The sequence below is a fragment of the Phaenicophaeus curvirostris genome, chromosome Z, assembly GCF_032191515.1.
Source record: "Phaenicophaeus curvirostris isolate KB17595 chromosome Z, BPBGC_Pcur_1.0, whole genome shotgun sequence".
Taxonomy (NCBI): domain Eukaryota; kingdom Metazoa; phylum Chordata; class Aves; order Cuculiformes; family Cuculidae; genus Phaenicophaeus; species Phaenicophaeus curvirostris.
The window spans coordinates 5,567,520-5,594,702 of record NC_091431.1 but is presented as its reverse complement, the minus strand read 5'-3'; the positions used below and the strand labels follow the sequence as shown (position 1 = coordinate 5,594,702).

General features: G+C 43.0%; 1 protein-coding gene across 6 annotated transcripts in view; it reads right to left on the bottom strand.

The window, feature by feature from the left end:
* Positions 1-5,976: 5,976 nt before the first annotated feature.
* The window catches only part of PALM2AKAP2 (PALM2 and AKAP2 fusion), a 262,238-nt gene continuing 241,031 nt past the window's right edge, over positions 5,977-27,183 (bottom strand). For 4 of the 6 annotated variants that reach the window (XM_069880298.1, XM_069880301.1, XM_069880303.1 and 1 more), the window contains 3 exons: positions 19,429-19,607; positions 15,978-16,016; positions 5,977-9,661 (listed from right to left, as the gene is read on the bottom strand). In XM_069880298.1, coding sequence (XP_069736399.1) covers positions 9,569-9,661; positions 15,978-16,016; positions 19,429-19,607 — 311 coding nt within the window. In that variant the 3' untranslated portion in view covers positions 5,977-9,568. The remainder of the gene's footprint in view (positions 9,662-15,977; positions 16,017-19,428; positions 19,608-27,183) is intronic. The other 2 variants (XM_069880299.1, XM_069880302.1) reach the window with 1 other exon arrangement.

Below are 27,183 nucleotides of genomic sequence, written 5' to 3'. Positions count from 1 at the left end.
CCACAGCCTTTCCCTCGTCCAGTAGTCAAGTCAATTTGTTATAGAAGGTGCCCAGGTTAGTTTGGCAAGACCTGCCTTTCTTGAACCAGTGTTGACTGGGCCTGATCACCCGGTTCTCTTGCATGTGCTTCATGATAGCACTCAAGATCACCTGCTCCATGACTTTCCCTGGCACTGAGGTCAGACTGACTGGCCTGTAGTTTCCTGGGTCCTCCCTGTGACCCTTCTTGTAGATGGGCACAACATCAGCCAGCCTCCAGTCCAGTGGAACCTCCCCAGTCTTCCAGGATTGCTGGAAGATGATGGAAAGGGGTTTGGCCAGCACATCCGCCAGCTCCCTCAATACCTTTGGGTGGATCCCATCCAGCCCCAAAGACTTGTGAATGTTTACTTGGCCAAGCAAGTCTCTATACACCTCCTCTTAGATCATGGGAGATTTGTTCTGTTCCTCTAGCTTCTGAGGATGTACACACAGGGAACAACTTTCCTTACTATTAAAGACTGAGACAAAGAAGGCATTAAGTACCTCAGCCTTGTCCTCATCCTTTGTCACAGTTGTTCCCTTTGCATCCAATAAAGACTGGATATTGTCACTGGTCCCGCTTTTACTGTTGATGTATTTATAGAAAGACTTCTTATTATCTTTCACCGAATTGGCCACTTTGGTCCCTAGTTTGGTCCTGATTTTTCCTCTGCATGATTTCACTTCCTCCCTGTAGTCCATCCAAGATGCCTCTCCCTTCATCCAAAGTTCGTAGATATGAGGTTGCTTTGCTACTGCGAGCCCTGGAACATGTGTGGGTGATGTGGGCTTGTACCTCCCATTGACATATGTCATGCACCGTCAGTAGCTATCCTGGTTCAAAACCTTCAGGGATTTTGTTTTGTGTTGATTGTAACCTCCAAGATGCCAATGGGAGCTGTTACCAGCTAACAGGTCATGTCTAGCCATGAGCTTTCAGACACCCTGTGCAAGGACACATAGCCAGGGCAGCCTAGGGTAAGGCAAGCAGATGCCTATAGAGTGAGCCCAGACAATGTTCTTCCCAACATTTAAAAACTTTCTGATTTATTAATTCTATACAGGAAGAGAACAAGAGATTAAGGAAGAATTGAAAAAAAAGCCCTTTGGAACACCAAAATATTGTTTTCACCCTTGCTGGAATGCCTTGAGAATAAACTCCTTGGAAACATCCTGCAAATCTTAGACAGTCTCCATTGACTTGTGTTTTAATTCATAAACTCAGAGAGTCTGCATGTCAATAAATTATGTGGCTTATGATATAATTCAGCTATTTCCTGACTCCCGTCTGCTGAAAACTGACTCAGCAAACAGTTGCCAAGGACAGCTGAGCTGAATTTTTTTCTGTGCTGACATAGCCGGGGCCTGGTAGCATGTGAGTCTCAGGCTGTTATGGGCAGAGGTTTTTTTTGTCTGGTTTCCAAAGAGCTTGCTTAAATATACTTTTTGCCATATAGCTTCCATCCTTGCTCAAACGTTTGACAAGCATGCTTTGCACTGGCTCCCTGCATGAAAAATTCCCATCAGCAAGAATTCCCCCTATTTCTGTTTTCTACTGTTTATACCACTCCCATTTGGCCTGCTGTATATATTCCCCTCTCCCTTCATTCCTTCCAGAATTTTTCCCACTTTTTATACATAAGAAGTCCCGCAACTTGCAAGTAACTTTCCCTTTAAAAACAATGCTCTCCATCTCAAACAAGCTCAGTTTGCCTTCTCCGCAGCACTCTGTAGCTGGAGCTTGGGTCAGTTGTTTTCCTCAAACAGAGCATTAAAGAAAAGCTGTAATCATGCTCCTTTTCACATGAGTAAAGCAACCAAGAGAAGATTTTTATTTCACATGGCTCTCCCCACTACCCTTTCAAGTCAACCCCACCAACATACCTGCATCATTTTATAGTGCAGTAACACAAGCCCAATCCATGGGCTTCTAGCTGACTTCAGCGCTGTGTAGCCCTCAAAGAACAAGTTTCAAGAGTGTTTTTGTACATTTGGTACACTACATACGGTCCACTTAAGGTTTGTCTCATAGATCTGAGAAGTTTAAATCTAGTTAAATTCTTGAGACAAAGAAACCAGCCTGTGAGTGACCCTGACTGCAAGGGCCTTGCACTGGTGATCAGTCAGGGACCTGTGGCTGGAGGTTTGGTCTGATGGAGCATCTTCTCTGTCCTATGATGCTCAGTGGAAACACAGTGACCTACCCATGGTCCTTGGACACATTCTGTCATGCTGACTGAATGTTTTGGGTCTGGATAGCAGTATATAGAAGCCAGGAGGGACCAGCAGAGAGCAAGGAGATGGCATGGGACAGGAAAGAGTAATACTGTGGAATCTGACTCAACCCCGGGCCAATGCTGTACCCCAAAGCCATGCTTCTAGAAGAAAATGAGATTTACCAGGCAGTGAGCAAGTGCCCTACTTTAGCACCTTCCTTCTGTCACTCAGATAAGTAGGGCTAAGTACTTTCTGCCTCCTGTATGCAATGCAGTGTGGGGTGACAAAGCTGCCCGGCAAGTTAATTCCTATTGTGTATCAAGGAACTCCACCTTTCTCCATACAGATGATGCTCTGCAAAGATCGGAGCTCTTCCCTCCTTTCTAATGACTGGTTATTTGCTTGCAACGCTTATGAATCCATGCATGAGTGCTGTGAAGTGCTGCTTCAACAGTGTTACATCATTAACTATGTGTTTTTGCTGGTATTTTCCTTGCTTCTTGTGTTTCTGATACAGCTTGAGGACTTGATGGTCATTTAAAAGTAAGACCAAGAGAGTTCAGCTTTCCCAGATGCTACGAAAGGAAGAAGCATTTGTTGGGGCCATTTGTTCATAAGCATCCTGCCTCACTCTCAGCCACAACCTCTTGCCACCAGTGACACTCGGGGGGAAAGCATCACTGATCAATTTGCTGCAGTCTAACATGTAACCCTGCTGTCTTTTTGGAGCTATTTCCAGCCTCCTACTCTTCTTACCTGCCGTGCATACACCTTCCCAGTCAGCAACAGTCCCCACAGCAAGAGTTCAATGTAGTACAAGCCCCTGTGAGGTGTTTTGTATGCTAAGACACAGCCCTGCACCAAGCTGCCTGGGAATACTGTTAACTGGCTAGGAGGTCTGGTACCCTCCAGCGGCCCTGTGGAAGCACACATGCCCAAGGCACTGGGTGTGCATGCTAAGAACAGAAGCATTCTGGATTCTCCATCCCAACTATTTCCCCCAGGGAAGCTCATGAGATGTAGCATGGCTCTCTTCCTGATCCTGACAGGGCTTGCTGCGTTAGTAACACATGTATCATCATAGTAAGCTTGGCACTGATAGGCCCCTGAAACTGATGCCAAAGCATCAATGAGCACATTTGTGCCTGGTATCAACTGTTCCCAGAATTTGGTTTTCAGGAGACATCCTTGGAAATGTCTTCCCCTTGTCAATGCAATCTGCCCTGCAGATGTCACTGCTGCTGCACAAATCCCCACCATGAAATCCTCCCTGTGCAATTTGCAGTAATGGACAGTGTGACAAAAGAGTTTTGCACACTTTCCCCCACCCCCGCTTCCTCCATTGATTTTTCTAGCTCTAGAAATTGGAAACTCTAGATTGGAACAAGGCTCAAAATATTTACAGCTCCTGGTGGCACACTGCCCTGGACTCACTGCAGAGGGGACACATGCCTGGACTGAGCAGGCGCTCTGACTCTGATGCCACACTTAGTGCTTACTGTAAAAACCTGCTTTCTTCCTGGAGGCCCCATTGATAAGGCAGTGGTTTAGGTTGCCGATGAACCAGGGGGCATCAGCCAGAGCTTGCAGCAGACACTGAGATCTGGATGGCATTTGTTTTTTCCTGTTGTTGTCTGGGATTTTTGTTTGTTTGTTTATTTGTTTTTTAATTTGTTTTTTCCCCCTTGTGTTATTGCTGATGTGACAGGATTGCCCCTGCCATTTGGTCTTGCACCATGTAAAACACTGAGATGCTCCTCAGTTTTATGCTGGGGAGGAGTGCAGGGCTGGATCCACATACCAGTAATAGACTCCTGGACTGTTCATACCACTCAATGCAATGATTAGAATATAATTGAAAGTCATCTTTAGTCCAAGTGTCCAGGCTGATATTTGCAGCTCTAGTCCTGCCTAGCCCGTTAGCCCTTGTTACAGCTTGTGGTGCTGTGACTTGGATCTTTATGCTACAGCCCCCATTTGTGGCTTTTATTTTAAATCTCATTCCCACTCATAAATGAAAACACTGTACCAAATGGCACTAGTATTTATTTATTTAAAAGACTATTTAAACTTTTTAAAGACCAAATGGCCTTTTAAAGCAGTTTAATCAAACCCATCTCTGCCAAGAAGACCCTTTGCCACTCCATTTGCTTTCCTATTGTGGTGAGGCCTCTTAAAGCCACCTACAACTATTAAAGGCACAACAGCCTTACCTTATATGGGACTACACCAGAAATTACAGATAAAATGACCCTTTCATAGTCCTTAACTATTTATATGGGATAAGTACTGGGAAAAATTATATAGGATAAACCATCGGATAAGTATATGGGAAAAACTAGCTCTTTTATAGTCCTTTGCCTATAGGACTATGCTAGAAATGATGTCCAGTGGGAGATGTCCCTGCCCATAACACAGAGGCTGGAACTGGATGATCTTTAAGGTCCCTTTCAGCCCAAACAATTATATGATTCTATGGTAATACGGCTCTTTTATATTCCTTAAGTTCTTTGTAAAAATACTCTAAACCTTGATGCATACCATCTTGGCTACACAATGGGGTGACAAAGATTTTAGATGTCCTAAGTGTGTGTTTAAATTAAACAGATACCCACCATTGGTAACAGCAGAATGCATTGCAAAAATTCCTGACCTACTGCCGCCCACTGGCTGTGTTAGTTTTGCAATGTCTAAATGCTTCCCTGCGAATGTTCAATTTCTCCTTTTAATTTCACCCAAACCCAAGGAAGAGCTCTAGAGGAGTTCCCTTTCCCATTGTGTGCCACTAAGTCCAATAAGCTATCCCTCTTAGTACAGAGCAAGGAAAGTCAAAGGAAGACAGAAAGCCTCTTCCGTGTTTAAAAAGACAATAACTTCCTTTTCTTCATAGGCCAGAATTGGTAGACAAATTACCAGGCTTGTTACCCAACCCAATTTCTGACAACCAGCAGTATTTTACTAACTGGAAAGGAAATCCATATCTGACTTCTCTGTTGGCATTTTTGATATCACATGCACGAGGCAGAGGCAGGCTCATGTTACGGAGAGCACAGGCTGAATTGCTCCCACCAAAATTACCAGTGCCCTCCACCTCAACCTGTGCACTGTGGGGCAGGGTAATAACTAACCACCTGACTATTCCTGGCACAGGGGGGAGCAGAGGCTGGCATGAACTTGCCTGGTCCCAAACAAGTCCCTGTGGCCAGTTTTAGCTGGCAGGTACTGTGTGCCCTGACACCTTCCAGCTCTCACAGACAAATGTGACAGCAGTTTTTCAGCAAGCGTGAAGGACAGGGTCTCTCCTGGTCCAGCTGACCGTGAAAGAAGGATGAACGGCTGTGGCAGTGGGCAAGTGTCTGGTTTCTGCTGCTGCACATGTGAGAGATGGATGACTGGCTGGAATGACATGCTCTGCTGTGCAGGAAAGCCGAGGTCCTGCAGGTGTAAAGGAAGCAAGGTGAGAAATCTTGTGCAATTCGTCACAAAGGAGATCTGGCCTCAGCAACCCTCCACAAGCATGTTAATGCAAAAGAAATACTCAGCGATGCTCTTGTATCTGCAGCTGACATCACTGCATGGAGAAAAAGAGATGTCTCCCACCTCTAGACAAAAAGACAGAAGCAGAGTCAGGAACTGGTGGAGAGACCAACCAACTGCCTTGGAAGGTGGGACACTCTTCCAGCTGTGTGCTGCTTGTGGGGGTTTGCTTCCTGCAAGAATGTGAACAAACAGGCAGCTTTATAGAAACACAACACAGGTTTCTGTTTTAATGAGAAAATAATTATATACTTGCATTGTAGGCCTCACAGTCACTATAAAACAGAAGCAGGATAACATTTAAGTGGATAACATACAGAAAGCCAGGTATTGTTGAAACTGGTTGATAAGTCATGACAGGGATGCCACCTTTTGACTACCAAACATGTCAATGCTACTGCATTTTCCTTCAGATAATGTCAGTACAGAGCAAGATGAAGCCCAAACCGGCAGTTTTAAAAACAAATTGTTCAGAAAACCTGCACTGTAACCCCAAACTGATTATAATCACAAATGCTAATGCTTAACTATTTCTCAATACACAGTTTCATTAAAACCACTCTTTGCCACAGGAAAGGATCTGAGCATTTCTTTTGTGGAGACAAAGTTAACTTTGCAATAGTGCTCTTTTCTTGCATTTGATATAGTTATATATAGATAGATATGTATTACTGGCGTATACTTATAAACACCTAAGCTTGGTAGCATGCAAGTGAAATAACAGAGGCAAGTAATCTGCATTGCACTCGTGTCACCATAACACTGAATGTGCGCTGCTAACTACGAGTGTCCATAATTTCTGGAAGAGAAAAACTTTGCTGGTTGGAAAGTTTGGCTGTCCCAGGCTAATGCACACAAATACTTTTGTCACAGGGGTTTAGACCGAATGCTTCTAAGTGCAAAGGACTCCAGCCTGGCCTCTCCCCACCACGGTATCACCTCTCTAGGAGAACAATTTAATATGCACTTCAAAGATCGAGGGCCTTTTGTGGTGGCGGGAGAGGATGTGGCAAACCATGAAGAGATGTCTTGTCATGGGTGATCATGTCACTGGCTTCCAGTGAGAGAGAAGAGGAAGAAACAAGCCTCCACATCAAAGAAAACAGAGTTGCAGGTTCCTGGGGAGGCAGCCCAGGGCAGCTTTTATTTCAGGGAGCAAATATTGCCAAAGTCTGAAGAGCATCAGTTGATGCAAGACCATCTCATTATAAATACAGGGACTGTCTCCTCTGCTCATTAAACCCTTTTTTTCCCCGGCTCATTTATGCTTGCCCATAGGTGGAGGGAGCCAGGAGTCCTCTTGGTACAGATGTGTAGAGCTCATAGATATGCCTACATGATGTATAGTCTCCCTAGAGTGCTGCATTGGTGGCGTTGCTTTTCCTACAGTCGTAAGAGTAATGACCCACCTGCAGTCATGAATCACAGTCCACTGTTGGTTGCCACATCTGAACAACAGGACCGCTTCATTAGGTATGAAAGTCCTTCATAGGCATGATGCCTCCCCATGCACCTGGGTTTAGAGAGCATCCTTCAGATATGCTCGCTGCCCTCATCACAGTGAATACTCAGTTCAGCAGGGTTTTCTTCTGTTCAACAGCACTTAGGGAAACAACTGACAGAACTGAGTTAACGGGCATATATATTTGTATTGGCTACAATTCCCTGAAAATAAGCCTCAAAATTATAGTGTCCATGGACAGAGATCACATGCTGAAGGAGTGGCAGGTGGAAGGGAATCATTTGGTTGCAAGCTTCGTGTTTGTTTAAGAAAAGCACCAGAAGTATGTTCACAGTATTGGTATTCATTTTAAATAAGCTCACTGTTTCAGGATAAAAGAGCACAGCAGGTCATGAAACCAAGGGAAGGCTTAAGGGAGGACCACTTCCTTGGCTGATGATTTTTAAAAAAGATGTCAAAATAATAATTGTTTGCTTATAAAAAAGACAGAATATTTATATAGAAAAAAGCTCAGTGTCTTTTTTTTCTGTCATGTCCCAAACTTGTTGGTTTCTAGTCCAGAAATTATGGTTTCCAGATGTAAAATATTTCTATTGTATTGCTTGCATGAAAAGAAAGGGTAAACCCGCAGCCTCTATACTACATACAAATACAAAGCACAAGAATAAATACCACATTTCTTTTCCTAACTGTCAGCTTACAAAACTGGTCAATAATTTGCAATTGTGACTCATGCAAATACCATGTTGGGTCAAATTTTAATATCACAAATACTGCATTAACTCAGTGCCTTGTTTTTATATCCCCTTTCAGAAAAAAAAAAGTTAACACTCACTCCTACAGCTGGTAAACAGCTTTGGAGAAAATAATCAATACACACGCTGCCATACACTTATTGGTATGCCAGCCTCAGACACACACACACACACACACACACACATGTGCACACACGCATGCACACATGTGCATGCACACACACAGAGATACACACTAATCCTTCACTGCTGATCCCAAGCCTAAGCAATCACTAAAGGCTCTATGGTTTGCTTGTAGTGCTGGAAAAAATGTCTGAATGGTAAAAATTATGTTTTCTTCCCTTGTCTGCTCTTCCTCATTCACCCTTTCCAAGTCATTATGCCCTTTAGCTTTTTGTTGCCTGGAAACATGAAGACTTCCACAAAGCACTCTACTTCAAAAGCTCTTTATGTTGTTTAAATATAGTTGAAGACATAAGTATCTTTCTTTTTTATTTCATACCTCTTTCTAGGCCAGAGTGTGGCTTAGTTCAATTATTGCCTCATTTAAAAATTAAATGTCCTTTATTTGTATCCCTTTCCCACTACCTTTCTACTTCAAACTATCCATCTTCACAGACTTTACATATATGCCATTCTTTTCCCTCCCCACCATCAAAAAATAGTTATCATCCGCTAAATACAGATTTTCTAGTTAGAAACTTTGTTATGTAAATACACTCTCAGAACCTGGAGCTCAGGTGATATTGCAAGCATATAGGGTCTTAATGCTAGGGTAATCCATTTGGCTTAGCTCTCATCCCCATCTATTCCACTCCTAAATTGTGATGGCTTGTGTTTGCAACACAAGGACTGTTTTACTGAGTCTACTGGATTGTATATTTGCAATAATTGCCTCCCTGTTTGTTGGGTTTTTTTTTCTCTTAATCAGGTGAATCACTAGAAAGGGGAGAGGAACGCACCCCCCTAAAAAAACCCATGCCAATCTCAAACCCAGCCCTTCAGTCCCCTCAAAGAACTAGCAATAGAGGGCAACATAGTTGTGTTTTGTGACTGGATAGAGTACGCTGACAGTCTTGGTGCAGTGGCTGTGGGAGGGAAAGGAACTGCAGGAGTGTCTGATGGGAGCTGCTCGGGGGATAGTGATCCTGGGGGCAACGCAGGGCTGTCAGTTTGGTCAGTGGCAAGCATAAGCGTGAGCCCTAGCCACAGGCTCTTCCATGCTGACCTCCCACCACACACCTGAAGCCTCACCCATTTGTGGGGACAAAAGCCTCATCACCCCCTTTGAAGGCTCCCACCCCATGCACCCTCCCCAGTGCATTATTTAAGAGGCAGGATGGAGGGAAAGAGAAGGGGGAATTTTCTAGATAGGTTTTTCCTGTTGTTTTAGGATTGCCAGGAGTTGGATCACTTCTGTGTTTATGTGCATCATTGAGTTTGTTGTGTATTTAATAAATACTGGACTAAAATGCTGCTGCTTTTGTGGTGTTATTTGTGTTTGTGGTTTTTTTTCCTTCCTTTCTCTCTTTTTGGTTTCAGCATGCCCGGTCACTTTCTTCATGCTGCAGCTGGTTATTCGTCCTCCGCCCGATTGGCATAAATGCCGGCTTCCCAGCGTAGTGCCAGAGCACTCTTTCTGCGGTTCACCCTGGTTGCCTCGAGGACCTGGTGAGGAGAAAAAACGAAAACACAGCACGTCACTCAGCTGCCCATGGTCCCCGAGCCAGGACGACCTGCACCATGCGCCCAGGCAGGCAGGGGCCAGCCCTTTCCACAGGGCTCCCAGTGCTGCACCTTGTGCAAACCAGGAGAACTCATGCGATGAAGCACTTGCTGATGCAGGGGATGGCACACAAGAGCAAAGCCACACCACAGGAGGACAAAAGTGGTAAGAGTAGTCTGGCAGCATTCATCTTACTTCAGGGAAGCACCACCTGACCCTTACAATTCCAGCTGCACAATGCCCTGTCCCTGCCTGGGGAAGGCAGGGGACAAGCTCTTGGTCCTCTTCCCAGAGGCAGCTGCACCCTTTCAGTACCAGGAGCCAGCAACCACTTGATACCTTCATCCAGAGGCTGCTTTGGGGCTGCAAGTGCAACCTGGAAAGCTGCTTATTTTAGCACTTCACAGGCAGAACTAGGCAGCCTCCCTGCACCTTCTTCTTGTGGTCTTTGGCTTGCATCTACATCAATGGGAAAGCCTACACACTGTGAACAAAGCACTCCTGGAGTGAAAAGTCACTCTTTGCATATGGGAAAGGAGATTTATACAAAGAGGGCTTGCATAGCCTGCAGAGTCTGATATATGATGGGCCCTGATACATTTACAGGTTTTGCATACACAGAGAGTCACATACACATGTGTGTATATATATACACATATAAAAGCATATATGTACATTTTTTATACATATGCACACACATGCACACACAGAAACAATTGACTAAAAACCATAAGAAACAGTTTTAATATGTGTTTTAACAAAGGTAAAAAAAAGTAACGGACAAGCCCAAAAGTTGTTACATTGGCATGCACCTCATGTACTCCTCAGCAAATAATGTATGGCAGTGGGTGTTTTTCTCCCAGTAGAGTGAGAGAGAAAGCTGACTGGGGCCTTCTTACAGAACCATATGGCAACGATATTTTCTGACCATCACTGACTAACAGCCCTATGATCAAACTACAAAGCAGCCAAGGTCCACTGCCTGCAAAGTGTTCTAAAACACCCTTCCCAGAGAAGCAAATTTTTGAAATGTTTAAACAGTCAGTCAACCTCCTTCAACTCACTTGTAAAAAAGCCGCAATACATGACTGCTCACTAAACTACTGCCTGCCCTCCCCAGTCACTAATGCTTCCTGCAAGCTACTCTGCACGCTCTTTGACTGCAGAAGAGTAGTTGGTCTTTTGGGAAATGACGATGCTGTTTAAGTCTTACATATAGAAAGTAACATTCAGTAAGAACTTCGGTCTTGACTAGAAGAAAAATTAATAATTTAAGACCAAATGACCCCTTCTTTCAGCTTGTGACAAGCTGTGATTGCAAAAGTACACAGGTACTAGGGCCTCCTGCACAAGCAATATTGGGAAATCAGCTTTTAACTGTCGGCCCAAATTACAGGTCATAGCTTTGCTTATGAGAACAAGAACACAATTCTGCATTTAAGCTAAGACCCAGACCTCCATTCAGGAGCTGATGGTAGGGTGGAGTTTTGCCAGCTTTATTATTTCTTTGCCCTCTTAGTTTCTCTTGCCTGTGACTATGAACAAACCAAAGAGCTAAAGGCAAAATCTAGCCCACAGAGATGATTTTGATGTAAAGCTCCATCTGCTTCTCAGCACTGGCTAGGGCTACAAAGTTGGTCTGGGTCCAGTGAAGGGATGCTTTGCTGAATTTTACCCCAAATCATGTCTCCTCTTTTTGCAGAGCTAAGACCGGAAAGTGGGAGCAGGGCTGAGCAGTTTCTATTTTACCCAGTAGAGGGCAAGTGTGCTCAAAAATCTATCAATTCAGTGAAAAAAAAAGATCGACGGCATAAAAAAATTCCTTCTGAGACATCGGCCTATAAAGAGTGTATTGGAGCTACAACCACTGCAGGCATGAGGACCAGCAGTTTAAATGACATATTTGGGATTCTGAGTGTCCAAACCAAGGAAACACAACCCAAACCGAAAAATGGACAAGCAAAACTAGGACCAGGTATCAGGGCACCATCTATTATTTCTCAGAGTAAGAAAGGGGAGCTGTTGCTTCAGGGTTAGCAATGAAGGGGGAAATACCAGTGATATTTTTTTAATTTGGATGGCAACAGACAAATGCTTCTATACAAGAGACTGTCAAGACCAGTATGCAATAATGATCAAATAAAACACAGAAACGACTGTTCTCCCCACTGGAATGGAAGAACACAAAAGTCAGCATAAATTTCAAATCAAAACTGCCTCTGTCACAATGTAGTGGTATATTTAAACAAGGCCTGCTGAATTTAGCTTGTAGATTTATGTCAGCTGAAAATAAAAAGGATTTTATAGGATTTACAATAGTTTCCATTCAACATCTTTCTTACTGGAAATCACAATGTTGTGATGGTCTTTATGATGGCTTGCAACAGTCAAGGCCCTTAAACTTTGAAGATTTCTTCTCTGCATCAGTCAGCTTGTCTTTGTCTTAAAAGATGGCAACAGAGCTTCTTCCGCTTATCCTGTTTGCAAAAATGCCCAGAAGTGTGCCTACTTCTGCAAACATTGCTAGCTGCTCCAATGAAAACTGTTTTCAGAATTATACCACAGATACTGTGAAGGCATTAAATGTAGACACAGTCTTTGCAGGAAAACAAGTACTGAGGTCTGGCTTAGTATTAATAAACAGCCTTCTAAATAGTAAAGGGGATATTAATAAGCTAAAGGTGCTTTTGAATAATTACTCCAGAATTATTCTTCTAATCTAGTGAAAAGAGTGTTTGACCTAAAATAACCCTGATTTTTACTAGGCTATGTCAGTTTTACACCCACTAGAGGAAACAATGGGGTAATTATAGCATGCAACTGGAATGACTGAGAGGAGAATTAGGACTCCTCAATGGAGCATTGAATTCACAACCCAGGAAGCTGCTTGCTTAAAATAGCAATCAATCTCTATTTTAAAATATGCTTGGCAGATATTTGGGCTGTCTGTAGACCATCCTAGGTTCAGATCCAGAGGCTCCCTCAGCAGGCCAAAGGAAGGAAAGCTTTTTGCTTTAACTATTGCGGGTGTTTTGAGGGGTCTGTAAAATGCTGCATTTTGGCCATGTTATAAAATGCTACCTCAACATTTTATAAGTATCCTCCCTGACGATGTTACGCGCTAATTCAGAAGGTGTAGTCAGGGTGACCCAAGCAGGGCCAAATTTGAGTGGTTAGGGTGTCCTAAGCAGCCAGCCTCATAACTGCACGCAGAAGGCATACAACGAAAATCAGAGATTATGAAGCAGACAGTTCACTCAAACTAAGCTCTCTAAGTTCTAAAGTTAAGACAATGTCAGTGCGATTTGACTACTAGCTGCAGAAGAAGAGAAAGAATTTGGAGAGCAGAATTAGGTGTGAGGGAAAGATGAATGTAGCCAGATCCACAGGGCTGTAAAAACTGCTCATCACTTCTCTTTACAAAAAACTGCTCTCTGGATCTTGTGGCTGCAGCTCTGGGGTCTCACTAAGAATTGCAAAAGGCTCTTTCCTAGCAGCTTGCATTTACTTTTGAGGATTTTGAAAAATAAAAGAAAAAAACCCAGCAGCTACCACTGCCAGGTGTAAGATTAATTTATCTATCCATCCTAGAGCAGGAGACTACCTGTCCTGAGTTTCCCTCCAACAGATGTAATAATTGCTCTCTTACTTGCAACATGAGAACAAAAATCAAAATATAGATGTGCTGTAGTTCCACACTGAATGAAACTGACTACCATACACTACAGGCTGATTTTTATTGAATAGTAGCAGGAAAATTGATGTGTTAAGTGAAACGATTTTTCTGGAGCTTAATATTTTACTGATTCTTCCCATCTGGACCTGGAAGAACTAAAAGCAACAAAACCAGAAAATGCAAAGGCCCGAGTGTCTCAAATCCAGCAGTATCATGCAGGAACACTGCACAACATCTCCATGGAGCACACCATGCACAAAGAGACAGAAGCACAAAGGCAGGGAACAAACAGGCTGCCTGCTCCTATGAATGAGACTGTCCGTGCTCAGGAATGATAAACTAAATGCTTTAACACAGAACTGGAACTACTGAGGAACAAAGAATATCTATCTCGCCAGCAGAAAGGTATTGTCTTTACTGTACCAGCTTAGTACTATTCACTAAATAACACCAAACCTGAAACAAGAAAATAACAGTGTTATACTGCTGCTGAGCAGTATTAGAATATAAAATGTGTGTCCTCTGCCATCAAATCTGGTTTGGTTTTGTGATTTGTAACAAAAAATCTCTCAGCAGTAGCTTTTAATGTTGCATAAATGTCACACTGCACTATCTCTTATAGCATGATTGATGTTAAGCAAACTCAAAATAATGTCCTATAAATTTGAAGACATGTATAGTTCTAAGGACAAAAGTAGAAGATTTCAAGGATAAAACCAACCTACATCCGTGCAGGTATGTAGTTATCTATGGTCTCTTTAAAGAGCAGACAAATACACTTTTTACACAGCCTGCAGTAATTTGAAGGTGATACAACCTCATTAACCTACCAAAGCAGGTTGCAGTTTGCTGCAGTAGCTTGTACCTCGCTCAGAGGTTGCTGCTTACCAGACTGGAGCTTCCAGGCTGATGGAGTGCGAGACCCTGATCCTTGCTGTGCTTGCACCAGTTCCAGTGCTGCTGCTGACGATCAACCCAGAGTGGAGTACGGAGAGCTTTGGTAAACAGGAGCCACGGCTCAACTCTGGGGTCAGTTGAGAGTAGCAGGGGCAACACGCCTTGAGTCTTCCTGTTCCTTCTAAAACAACTGCCCAGCTTCAGCTAAAGATTTCCAGTGAGAACCAGACTTTTCTTCAGTTTAGGCTTAACATTAAGGATTAGCCAGGTGGCACACTTTTGCCCACATGCAGAATTGCTGTGTCATACAGCTTTTTTTAGCTCTACCTCCTTTCCCATCCATGCACATACATTTCCAGCTCATTGTATCATTATTATTTTGCAAGGTGGACACACTACCCTTCCCAGCAGAAAGCCAAGGGCTGGGCACATAAAATCAACACCTGAGCTTCTGCCTCTCACACAATATCAAACGCTCCAATCGCTACTAACCATCCATAAATTGTAACTCAGACTATTGTGCCGATATTATGGGGGTGAAGAGCTGTGTTTAAAACCAGGTCTCTGAAAGCACACTGTTCTTACACTGATTAACACTCTATAAATACTCCATACAAAGACCAATCCCCAGTTTGTATTAGTGAGATAAAACCCATTAATGAATAGGAAACGGCACAGATTTGACTTTGCTTTACCCACCAGAACAGAAAATGTTCATATAGTTGTTCTGATGTGGTCAAAATTGTGATAGAATAGGGAAATATTGGAAGGTTCATTTTTATCAAAAAATGCTAATGCTGGACAAATGAATGTCAGTCATTACCACAATCTGTTTATGTCTCTTACAGAAGTCCGGGTTTATACATATGTCTGCACAGAAAATTTCACACAATTGAAATGTCCATACTATTCAGCACTTTGTTCCTAACAAATGTTGCAAAAGCATAGTTGGTATCAACTCTCTGCTCTTAAATTTGTTGCATTTGGCAGAGTACAGCTTTGGAGGGAGAAGGACTGTGCAAGTTACTGCCTTGCCAAAATACCAGATGTCAGTGTAATACCTCTTCTTTAGCAGGTTCAGCTTTCTTCTACTCTGAGACCAACACTGATACTATGTAGTGGGACTGCAACCAGTCATCACATCATAACACACAGGGACAAGGATATATTCACAAAATTCACCAGACTGAGGCCATGCACTTGAATCAGATTTTCTTCTTCCACAGATGAGAGGTTGTTGAGTGGATTTTTTACCAAACAGTGGAGATTTTGATAGTGCTAAGTGTACTGTAATCAGAGAAAAAAGAAAGCCACAGCAGTTTCATGCATCATCTGAAGATGCTTGGATCCCATGTTTAGCTTTGTCAGCTAAAAGGTAACAGGGATTAAGGAGAAGTTCTCATTGCATGCCTCAGGAATGCTCCAGTCCTGGGCAACAGCTCCCATCCCTTTAATTACAACCCTTCCTATGCCAGAAACTGTAACTAGAATCCAAGTGTTAGAAATCAGCCACACAAGTATTTGTTGATGAGAGGTAAGAGGAGTATCCCCCCGTCAGCACATCTGCATCCCAGTTTTGATACGAAACAGCACTGGCACACAGCATGAAAACGCGAACTGCAGCAGCATGCACTTGGAATCACCATGCAAGAGGAAGCAAAAATAAATAAGCAGTTGAAAAGTACCTCAGAAGTAACCTTGCTAGACAGCAATTTACAGGTATACTGGTAGAAAGGGAAAAGACCAGCATTAGTACATTAAACAAGCATGTTATGACCAGAAAACAAGAACAAAGTAAAGAAATTGCAAGAACTGGCATACCTCAGAGTACAGGATTTCAAGCAACTTGGTGTTATTAAAAAAAAAAAAAAGTTTGTCACTCTGCTTTTTTTTTGGTGATGTTGCTTGGCCAGTCTCAGTCTTGTTTGCTGTCAGTGCTTGACCTGCTTTCTTGCTGCTGATTTTTCTCTTTTTCTCACCTGTTGAAACCTCTACCATAACACATTCTCTTTGGAAGAAACTGCCCCCTTGTCTGAGCAGTGAAGTTCTTCCAAAAACAGACACGCTTCATCTGCCCTCTGTTTCTGAAAAGCAACACCTGCAAGCCCTGTCCAGACAGGCTGCATTGTAGGCACTCAAGCCAGACATACACCAGAAAGTGGTGATGTTTAAAGGAGAAGCAGAGTAGATGTCCTACTGAAACCACCTTCCTACCTTTTGGTGTGCCTAATGTAGGAAAAGTCCTGAAGTGCTACATATCAGTACTGCTGGGGTCCTGGGCATACAAGGAAAGTTTCTGCGGACATCAGATCTCTCCACAATCCCATTCCGGAAACCATGGCTGCTGCTTTCTGCCTCTGCAGAAGCCCTGCCACTGTTTTGCCTCGGGTCATACAGTGCCCTCACTGTTCCCTGTACCAAAGGAAGTCTCTGGTTAACCTCACTCACAATGAGCAATGTTGAGCCACGTTCAGCTCTACAAAGAGAAATGTTGAACATTCAGGATTCAGTGCTCCAAGTGGCAGCTGCCTGCCTGGTTGGCTGTCAGTTCTGTTCCTTTCGCCACTATGTTTCAAATATTTTTAAAACACGCTGGTGATGTGCTCTTTTTTCTCCTTAGTTACAGAAATCTTTTTCCTGGACCCATGGTCAAATGCCCCCTGCTGACAAATCAAAGTTATTTGTTGTTTAAATGACTGTTGCTTAGCCTGGAATGTAAAATATTAGTTCCAACTAACAGTGGTACAAGTACAGCACTTCTTATTTGAATTATCTTTTCCCTGTCAACGGCGGGAGTTGTTTACGAAAGAAAAGCGAAAAAAGGCAGGGAAGAGAAACAAAACACTCCTGCTGGTTCAAGGAAGCTCTCCCTGGGCTCTGCAGGAAACTGCCCTCTAACAGGATTTTGGGTAGGCAGCAGCAGGAATGTAAATTTTGTTTGGTTTTATGCAATGGGCTAGACAAGATGAGAATGATAACACAGTGCAAAAACGACAGACTTCGTTGTGAAGCTCTATAAATTCACTGCAGCATTGAAAATTTGCCCTACAAAATGATCCATCCCACAAGCTGCCTGCCCAGCACCAATGCTCCGGCAGTGCATCTTTGGGCAGTCAGTGCCCGGGCAGCTTCAGCAGCAGCAGCAGATAGTTGAGCTGGCACCCTGAGCACACCTCTTTGGTCAGTCACTGCACAGATCAGGGCTCTAGTCAGGACATCAGGGCTCACTTCAAACTGCAGAGGAGACTATAGAAACATGGTCAACCTGCTTTTGAGGGGGCACACATGCAGCTCTGCAAGTACCCAAGGAGTTGCACTCGGGTAACTGAGCAGAGGGTGTTAGGTCTAATGACATCTTGCATGTCTTCTGCGTGCTACAACATGCATGACAAATGGCATGTGACCATCACAGCTGTGGGAGAAGATTCCAGCTATGAACCACCACTTTGTGAGCTGGGCAAGTCACGTTCACTCTTCTTGGGGGTGGAGGAAAAGCACAGGGTGAGTACTAGCTGATCACCACCTCTTAAGCAGAGCAGCTTCTCCACTGTGCCAAGGTTTCGAGCCACCAGACTGAAAGACATATACCTGCAGGACTCCCGAGTATCAGTTCTGGTTTGCAGAGCAGAACTTTTATTTCCTTCTCTTTATAAAGTCTCTTCCAGCTTCTACAAAAGGCATGAGGGTGTGACATGTCTCCTGTAAGCCTGAATGTCCTTCAGAGAAAGAGATCATCTGGGCCAACGCCAAAAAACAACGTGCACTAGAGCAGGTGGTGTCATCCCATTTCACTGGGTGCCCTGCAGAGGGAGGTGAAACCAGAAAGTGGCTCCTTCCCAAGATGTGGCACCATGATGCTGCTGCGCACAAGCTGGCTTCCTACATGGCAGCAGAAGCCTGATGGACCATGAGATCTTGTTTTTCAATGGCTTTAGTAGAAAAAGGAATCAGAAAGTTCCTGATGTGCACTGGAAATTAATCTGTTTTCATTCTGAGTCAGCTCTCCTGCTATGTTGTTAACCACCAGAAATGCAACAGGACCCCTGCACATTACATTCCTTTTGATTTCAATTATCTTACGCTACTGTGCAACATTCATCAGTAACGATTAAAGCTGTCAGACTAGAGCAATATTCATATTACAAGCCTTCAGTTACTTCAATACACCTAATGAGACTCTACCTTCCATGAAGGTTACTAGAAAGCATTTTGTTCGGAGCATGACATCCTTGGTGCGGCAGACAGGGTTCTGACATCTCTGAGAAATGCCTGGAGGACTGTGGCTGCTTTAGCAAACACATAATAGCAGCTATGTCCATTTAGGAAGTTTTACATCACACTCATATCTCACCATCTTCTGCATGTATTGCCCACAGTAACAATGAGTCTGAATAAAAACCATGTTCTGTTGCTGGAAAACAGGTTGCATAATGGATGGACCTGAATTTTGATACTTCCAGCTATGAAATTCATAGATCTTCTAATTAGTGCCTCCATAAAGAACAACATAATTGTGTTAAATTCTACCACAGCCATAACTGAAATGCAGGCACCCACTCCACAAACCTAAATTTAGGCTGATTTTCTGTTGGTGTGGAAGAAAGAGAATAAATCCAGCAGGAAACAGCACGCCAGCCATTGAAGGACCCGAGTTATTTCTGAGACACTCTCAGTCCACTTCTGTGAAGGATGGTTTATCCATTTACACTGAATCCTGAGTACACTGGGACAGGACTTTGAGAGTCTGTGAACACAGGCATGAATGCAATACAGGCATGAATACATGCTTTATTTGCAAAGTTCAGAGAGCCTCTGAAATAACCCACTAAAGGGTCTTGGTGATATGTGAATTAACAAGAGTGTGCCAAATTGCAGGGCAGCTACCTACAACCCTTATTATTAATTACCTGAAATAATTAAAAAGAAACCTAAAATCAGTTGCTGTTGAAACTTGAAGTGATGTTCCCTCTTTCTCTCATCCTTCCATCTCAAACACACTGGCCCTTACAATGTGTTAAAATCCTTACAAAGTAAGACGATTCCTAGGAAATAAATATTTTTGCTGTCTGAATGTTGGTTCTCCTGAGTCACTACCTCTATTGCAGAACAAAAAGTTGAAAGGAAACGTGCACTTACACTGCTGTCATCCACCCTTTCTCGTCTCTTAGTTTTGTGTGTTTCATAATCTTCCATGAGGGTTTGCATCAGGTTTTTGGGTCGCTGGGCTCCTGCAGGCTCCTCAGAAGACAGGTCAGACTGTGAGATGGGGCCTTCTGTGGTGGGGGATGGAGGAGGCTTGATCTTCTCTATCTTTCCTGCAACGACATGAAAAAGAATGACCCCTTCTAAGCTGAAGGACTCACAAGTTGTTTCCAAAAGATGACAGTTAGAAAAGCATTTTCAGCAGGGTTTGAATGAAGAAACAGTCGGGAATGAAGTCTATGAATCAATCTGGTAAATCAGAACGGTCACAGACCTTTAAAATGCTCTCCCTCTTCCTGAAATCCACTACATCAAAACATTACAAAATCTTTTTACAAAACCTAGAAGAGTTACAAAACGATCGAAGTCGAATTTAACTCATCACTACTGTTTACAGCAGTATCTGGCAGAATCACCCATTCCCTCCCACAGGATACATTTCAGTCATCTGGAAACATTTCTAGGTTTCTGAAACATTGCAAGATGATTTTTTTCCTGGCTCAGACTATACAATGCACAAGGTGCAACCACTGTATGCCAGGGACCATGTGCCAGACATCCAAAGAAGGCATCTTGTTAGGGATAACTGGCTTTTAATTCCAGTGATTTTAATCTGCTTTGTAAGCGTGAAAGGCTTTGGGTTGGTCCCTGATGCTATTCTTCACAGCAGCTGTTTCTTCCAAGTTACAGGAAGTACTCCTGTAAGAAGACCTGTGGCAGAGCAGCACATGGTCTCTGTCCCACATACTCCTTGTTCAGACAGTCTGAATCCCTTTCGTTTCCTGGTGGGTGGAAAGTCAGAGAGAAGTCAGGGTGCTCTCAGACTGAGCCCATTTCACTCAAGGGAGCCTGTTTTAGGCAGAGCAATGCCAGCTGAAAAGCTGTGTAAAAGGCAGGCCAGAGCAACAAGATGACTAACAAATTGTGAGAGAGCTCAGAGGTTGGGTAACCCACAGTTCTCTAGGGAGGGCAGCCTGTTTCTCATCACCAGGCACTGTGCTGAGTGAGTAACACAGCCTGTCCTACTGGGAAGAATAAGGATGATGGTAGCAGGTCATGGGAATCATGTGTAGGAGTTCTCAATTATGACAGAAGAAAGCAATGCTAAACCAAAATCAGCTTCCCTTTTGCATGGAATGGCAGCTCTTTGAAATGAGACAGTTTAATGGATGGAAAAAAAAAACCCAACAAAAAAACCCCAACTCCCTACCCTAAACCTCTTAAAAACAGGTGAAGTAACCAGAGGATCATGCAGATTTTCATGAAAGTTCCTGTTGCTGAGACATATTAAAACCTTAGCTGCTCCTCCAAAAAGCATCATGACAATGTTAGGTGCTATACAGCAGCCTTGAGACCTGCGGCAAGAATCAGCAGGATTTATCCTTGAAGAAGTGAAACCTCAGTTGACACTTCAGAGGTCTTTTACAAGAAATCCCCTGCTGGGCTTGTTTCATTTCTGAACAGTATGGAAAACCCCATCATCACTAGTTTCTCCTTACACGCTTAACTTAAATTAGCTGGTGCAGGGATGAAGCGAGGTATTCGTCCTCCACAGAGACTGGAGGGGGAGTTTCTATGGGCCCAGGTTCTCCTTGGGGTTGCACCAGCATCAGTTCCACAGACAACCATGAGTTATGCTACCAATGCAGGGGCCTACAGCAGGTTCTGCGCTGCCCTGCTGCACCCATGCATGCCAGCTTGGACTGCTCAGCAGGAGAGAGTAAGAACAACCGTCATCTTGCCCGTTAGATCTAGTGGGTAAAAAAGCCTGCTGAAAATAAAAGGCCTGATTAAAGGTAAGATTTCTTGCTGTATTACTTTTTTATTACCCTAGTAAGTAATCGTCTTGGATGTATGCAAGTAATGCAGGAAGGATCAGGCTTCTCAGATGTCTACTCAGCTTTTGTGCTTTCCCCCAGAGGTGCCAGTTATTACAGGATACTCAGACCTAGGACAAGCCTCATACCAGAAAACAGGTCCTTCCACTCCACTATCCTTGGAAAACAATGTAAACAATAGGCTTTGGGGATCTGTAGTTCAGAAAGGGGAGATCTCTAAGCAGATACACCTCCCTGGATGAAAGGTCCATTAATTTCTGTGTTGTAGCAGCAACGTGCAATTGTTCTGGGCATGCTGGGCAGCGTCACCATGAACAGCATCAGAGTTTCCTTTTCACAAGAAGAGAAATCAAAGTAGTAAGGAAATTTGTCCACAGCAAACCAGTGGTTTGTTTGTTTGTTTGTTTGTATCCGTAAGAAATTACACTTATACAACTATTTCCTCTAAGTGTTTGAATTCCACTAGAAACTCAGGAATTCACAGCGCCATTTCAACTACTTTTCAGAGAGAAGTGACATGTCCAAGTTTCTACAAATTTTGTGAGAACAGGTAGGTGGAACAGAGATACTACCAGTACCAATGGTGGCAGAAAGGCAAGGAACCAGTACAACTGTCAGTGAGGTTGTGGTTAGATGATGGGGTGTCTCAGGCTTAGGGACTCTAAGAACAACCACAGAAAAACTCTGTGAACTTGATGTAGAGCTCCAGTCCAGCCCAGATCTATTCTGCCAGTTCAGATTGTGTTAGCAATGTTGCTAGGTATATTTTTTTCCACCAGCTCTTCATCCAGATAAGATACTGTCCTCAGGCAGAAGAGTCATTCAGCATAAAAACATCACCAGACATGATGATCACAGAACTTTCTGCTTTTGCAGTCCCATGCCCACACCTGATACACACAGATACTGCTGGCAGTCCTTGCCCAAATCCATGCTGAGTAACAAAGGAACGGTGCTCTGACTCAGATGGAAAAGGCAGTCACACTTGTAGCATACCAGCAAAAACTGCAGCCTGATGGTCACATTTGCAAGATAAAAGTAATTATCAGCAGTGTCTTCCCTCCAGCAGAAGGTAGTACCCTAGGGTCACCTTTAGAGCTGTTGCAGGACATTGAATACAGGCATTCCAAATCTTCACCTACACAATTACATTCTTCTTTTCTTTCAAAGGGACTCAAAAAATATTTTGTGGCTTCAGTTCTGGTGATGGCTCCCTCCACTCTCTGGCTTCAGGGATCTAGTAGGAAGCTTCTGGAACTCAATTTCTCCCAATTTCCTGCCTCTTGCTCTATATAGGAAAGGCAGAAGCTCCTCTTAAGAAAATGTTCTATCCAGCCCTGGGGAAAGGAGAGCTCAGGGAAGGGGCAGCTGCTGCTGGATCCCAGTCTGCTGGCTGCAAGACACTCCCTGACACCTCTTTGCAAAATCACACAGCTCGGAACAAAATAGCTCTCTCCTAAACAAAATCTCTACACAGCTCCAGGAAGCAAAACGCGTTGTGACGGTGACTTGTGACCTTGTGGGGCCTGACAGGTGTCCAAGAACTTGCTGCAAGCCGAGGAAGAACACTCACATGATTTGCTGCAATATCAAAAGGAAAGAGTGACTGAGGGAGGCCCTGGGACAAGGGTCTGAGCCATCACTAAGTAACCAGCAAGTTCCAAGGGCTATTATACAGTATTAACTAAGGTACAAAGGAGACAGGAAGAATGGAGCTTCACACAAGTAAGAACAACTACTTTACAGATGCTGTAAATTTGTTATGATTTTTTCTTTTTTTAAAGTAAGGTATTTCAGAAAGATATCTTGTTTTAGGAGACTAAAACAAAATCTGTGACTTTGCTGTGGTCAAACCTGCAAAGTTTCCTTAGCACAGGTATTTACTTGTGAAAAATGCAAGTGAAAAACGGTTTGTGCTGGAGTCAGGACATAAAGTACATAAAAAAATGTTCCTCTGATAATGTGACGGCTCACTACCATTCCTGGTGAAAGGTGGGCTTTGGTCTTCTTGAACCCCAGCTGAGCAACATAAATATGCAAACACGCAAGCAAAAAAACATTAAAGAACCTCTTGAAGATCCTCTCACTTCATACACATTCTCCACTAGGGAGGGAACAAGGGATGAAATGGCAAGTGATCAATGAGCTGGGTTAGTATGCTGTTAAGACACTCGTGGGGATGTTCAGGGGATGAGTAATGAGCACTCCAAAGAAATCCTTGATGAGAATGACGAGCTTTGCTTTTCTCACACTGGTGCTTATAATGGGTATGGAAACAGTATCCTCCACGAACTCAAAGGCTTCATTTCTTTCCTAGCTTTTCTCAGAATTCTCATTTTAAAAAGAGGTTCATGGCATTATAACTGAACCTTATTATAACATGAACGTTTACATGTATACACGGCATTAAAATAATTGTGATGGTCACAAATATTAAAAATATTTGCTACCAAGTTCCTGCTTCTCCTCCCATTGTACAAAACATATCTTCAGGCTGTGGTCAAACCTGCAAAGTTTCCTTAGTATAGGTATTTACTTGTGAAAAATGCAAATGGAAGATGGTTTTCAGCCTGAAGTGGCTCCTCTGACAGAGGCTTAAGCTCCACTGCTGCCACTCCGTAGGAGAAAGAAGAAGGCAGCACACATACTTCCATCAATATGGAGGGAATACTCACCTGAAATTTAAAGGTACCTGGTCACATGTGTCTCTAAACTGTAACTCACTCTGTGGGCTTTTGCCATCCACTGATGTTCTCTCATCTAATTTATCAACCGAGGACAACAGAAGATGACTGCTTGGTGGGCAGCTCTCCCAGATGTGTGTTCAGAAGAGTCTGAGCTCCTGCAGATGAGTGCAGGGTGTGCAACATGCCATCTGCCTCACCTTGCAATACTTTGGCGACAAAGAGCAAAAAGGAAGACACAGCATCTTCAGGGAAGCTTCTGCCAGACATGGTTTCTCATGTTAGAGATTTTTGCACACACCACGAGCCAGAAAATATGTATGAACTGTTTCCCTCCAAGACAGAAGTCTTCACTGAACCAAGAGCCCTCATGTAATGGTTTTCACACCTCCTTTGATTAACAGGATTACTTGAGCCAGGCACTACAGGAAGTCAGACACATGTTCTTCATAGTCTAAGTACTCCTAATAAAAGGAACATGGGAATTACACCAGCAAAGGTATGTTGGATCCTCTTGTGTCACATTATCCTGTTCAGATAAACTTACCGAACAGCATTAGCTCCTTTGCCCAGGAAGGATGGTGTACCCACTGCACACTGTAGGACAAAAACAGTGGCTTGCTATGCAGCTACTCAATACCTTGCCAAATGCAGCAGGTGCTGCAGCAAAACAACACTGGAAACATTCAAAATAGCTCCACAAGTATTTTAAGACCCATGATGACTCCCCATTTAGCCATGCTCATTCCTCAGGCAAGAAACCCAACTTTTTGGCAGAGGAATTTGCATAGGTTCTCACTTTCACCTTTCCAGAAGTACCACGGAAAAAGTCTTGTCCTGTGTGCACACAACATGTAGTCATTGTTGCACTGAAATTACTGTCTAGTTCCAGTGATCTGAGATGGGTTAAAAGGCTGCTTTGAAGCATCTTAAACAGCTTTAAAGGATACTTTTTAGCAGTACAGAGTTCTATTACTAGAATCCACCCTGGCTTGAGCTGAGTGGTTGTCTGACAACAAGTTCAATGTTACTGTCAGTTGTATGAAACTTGCATGTGAGAGTGGAAAAACCAGCCTGTTTGCTATCTAAAGTAATTTGCAGTTATTTCACATACATCCACACGAACTGTATTAATCCTCCACACTTCAGTCACAATAGCAATTATTTCACTGCAATCTCTTTTTGTGGTTTGTGTTTCTGCTATCCACATGATCACAGTTCAAAGAAGTGAAATGGGGCAGAAATAACAAATAACCAGGGACCACCAGGAGTCCTAGCAAAGCTGCCTTGCCCAGCCCACTACCAAAAAGCAACCCAATAGGCAAGCCATTGCTAATTAAGTCAATTACTGTACCTCCTTAAAGGAGTTCTGGTGAATTTACACTTCCCCACTTAGGGATTAGCAAAAGGTTTTTCAAATTTAGACTTGACCTTCTAATCCTTTTCTGCTGAAGTAACCTGATATTAAAAGGGGAGTGCCAATTTTTTCCTTGGGAAAGGCAATTTGGAGACAGGAGTACCGTTTTTGTTGTTGTTCTTATTATTACTATTACTTTTCTACGCAAACCTAGATGCCCAGACTACAGTATCACACATATACCGTTCTACAGCACATTTCTTTCTGTGCCTACCACAAGCGGATTTTCTTTTCTGCTCTGTAAATCACCTCTGTAACTGGCTGCAATGAAGCCTTACAGCCAGGTTTTGTTGCCTCTGCTGAATCATCTTTTGCCTCGTTTTTGTAAGTACTGTAAAGATACTGTAACTATTAAAATAAAAGGAAAGTTGCTTCAGTGTTCCAAGACATTGCACAGTATCTCTTCTCCCTATTTTTAAGGATGTCTGCAAGCTTAACTTCAACGCAACTGGCTGAGGGGACAGCAAGGAAGAGGTGAGGTGAAGGTGCTGAGCTCATTTCCACCAGCTGAGAGCTCTGCTGAGCACATCTTGCTGTTTAGAAAGAACTGAAAGCAGAAGATTTATGAATGACTTTGGCAATGCTTGTTGTGGTTTTTTGATCAATGACATACTTACACATTGCCACATACTCATCTTTTCCTAGAAATTAATTCTTTGCCTTGTCACCAGCTGTAAATTGCAGTAGCTTGAGTCACTGGCTAATAGATCCCAATTTTCTTTCTTCAACATATGGCAGTTGGACATTTAAAGGAAATTGTCTGGAATGATTCATTATAAATATAAGTTTACCATTCTCACTGGAATGTAATTTACAACAAACATCTTAACACGAGACACAAAGTAAATTCCTTGCTGTGTAGAGAACTAAGAACAGAAGTAGAGTTTTCCCAGATGCTCCTTTAAAACAAGCATTAGTGTCAGCAGCCCTTCCATCATCACTTGTGAGTAAAAAGCAACCATTATCAGCCCAATTTTGAGCACTTGCAGATACAAATGATGTTGTTATTGAAAGCTATCATAAGCATACATTTAGACAATGAGTCCTCCCAGCTGATGTCCATGCTGCCCTGTCTCTCACATCTTGTCAGACATTGCTCAGAACACCTCAGTTTATGGATGCTCCCTATCAAAAACGCTGTTGTATAGGAGTAATAACTGTAGCACGTCATAGAAATTATTGACATCTGCTACACTTTTTGGCAAGAAACACAAGTTAAAATCATCCTCTTTGCAGAAGAAACAAAACCAAGTTATTAGCTATTTATGTGCTGCATACCACTCCAAGTTCACAATCAGACAGGGTAATGGACAAAGTTAGGCCTTATCCAGGTTTCCCATGACTCTCAGAAGAAAAGGATCACCCTGAAGATTTCTGGAAGCATCGCTGGCTCAGATTTACATCCATGGAAATAAGAATGGAATTTAAGCACTCCAGGTAAAATTAACACTTCTTCACAATGATCACTCTTACTGAAAACTTCTAAGAATTTACAAGGCATATACAGGTCTAACTCATAAAGATAAATACACAGAAATAAAACTGGCATGTGTTTCTTTTTTAAATTTTTTTTTTATATTATACTAACAAAGCATGAGCGCTTGATTTTATTTTTTTGAAAAGGGAAAGCTGTGAAAGCCACCACAAGGACCCAGAAGCTGGTCAGTCAGAAGAGTACTTCTGAATCTATTAAGCATCTTGCTTGCAGTACATGACACCAGCTGAAATACATGGCAACTTACAGCTCTGG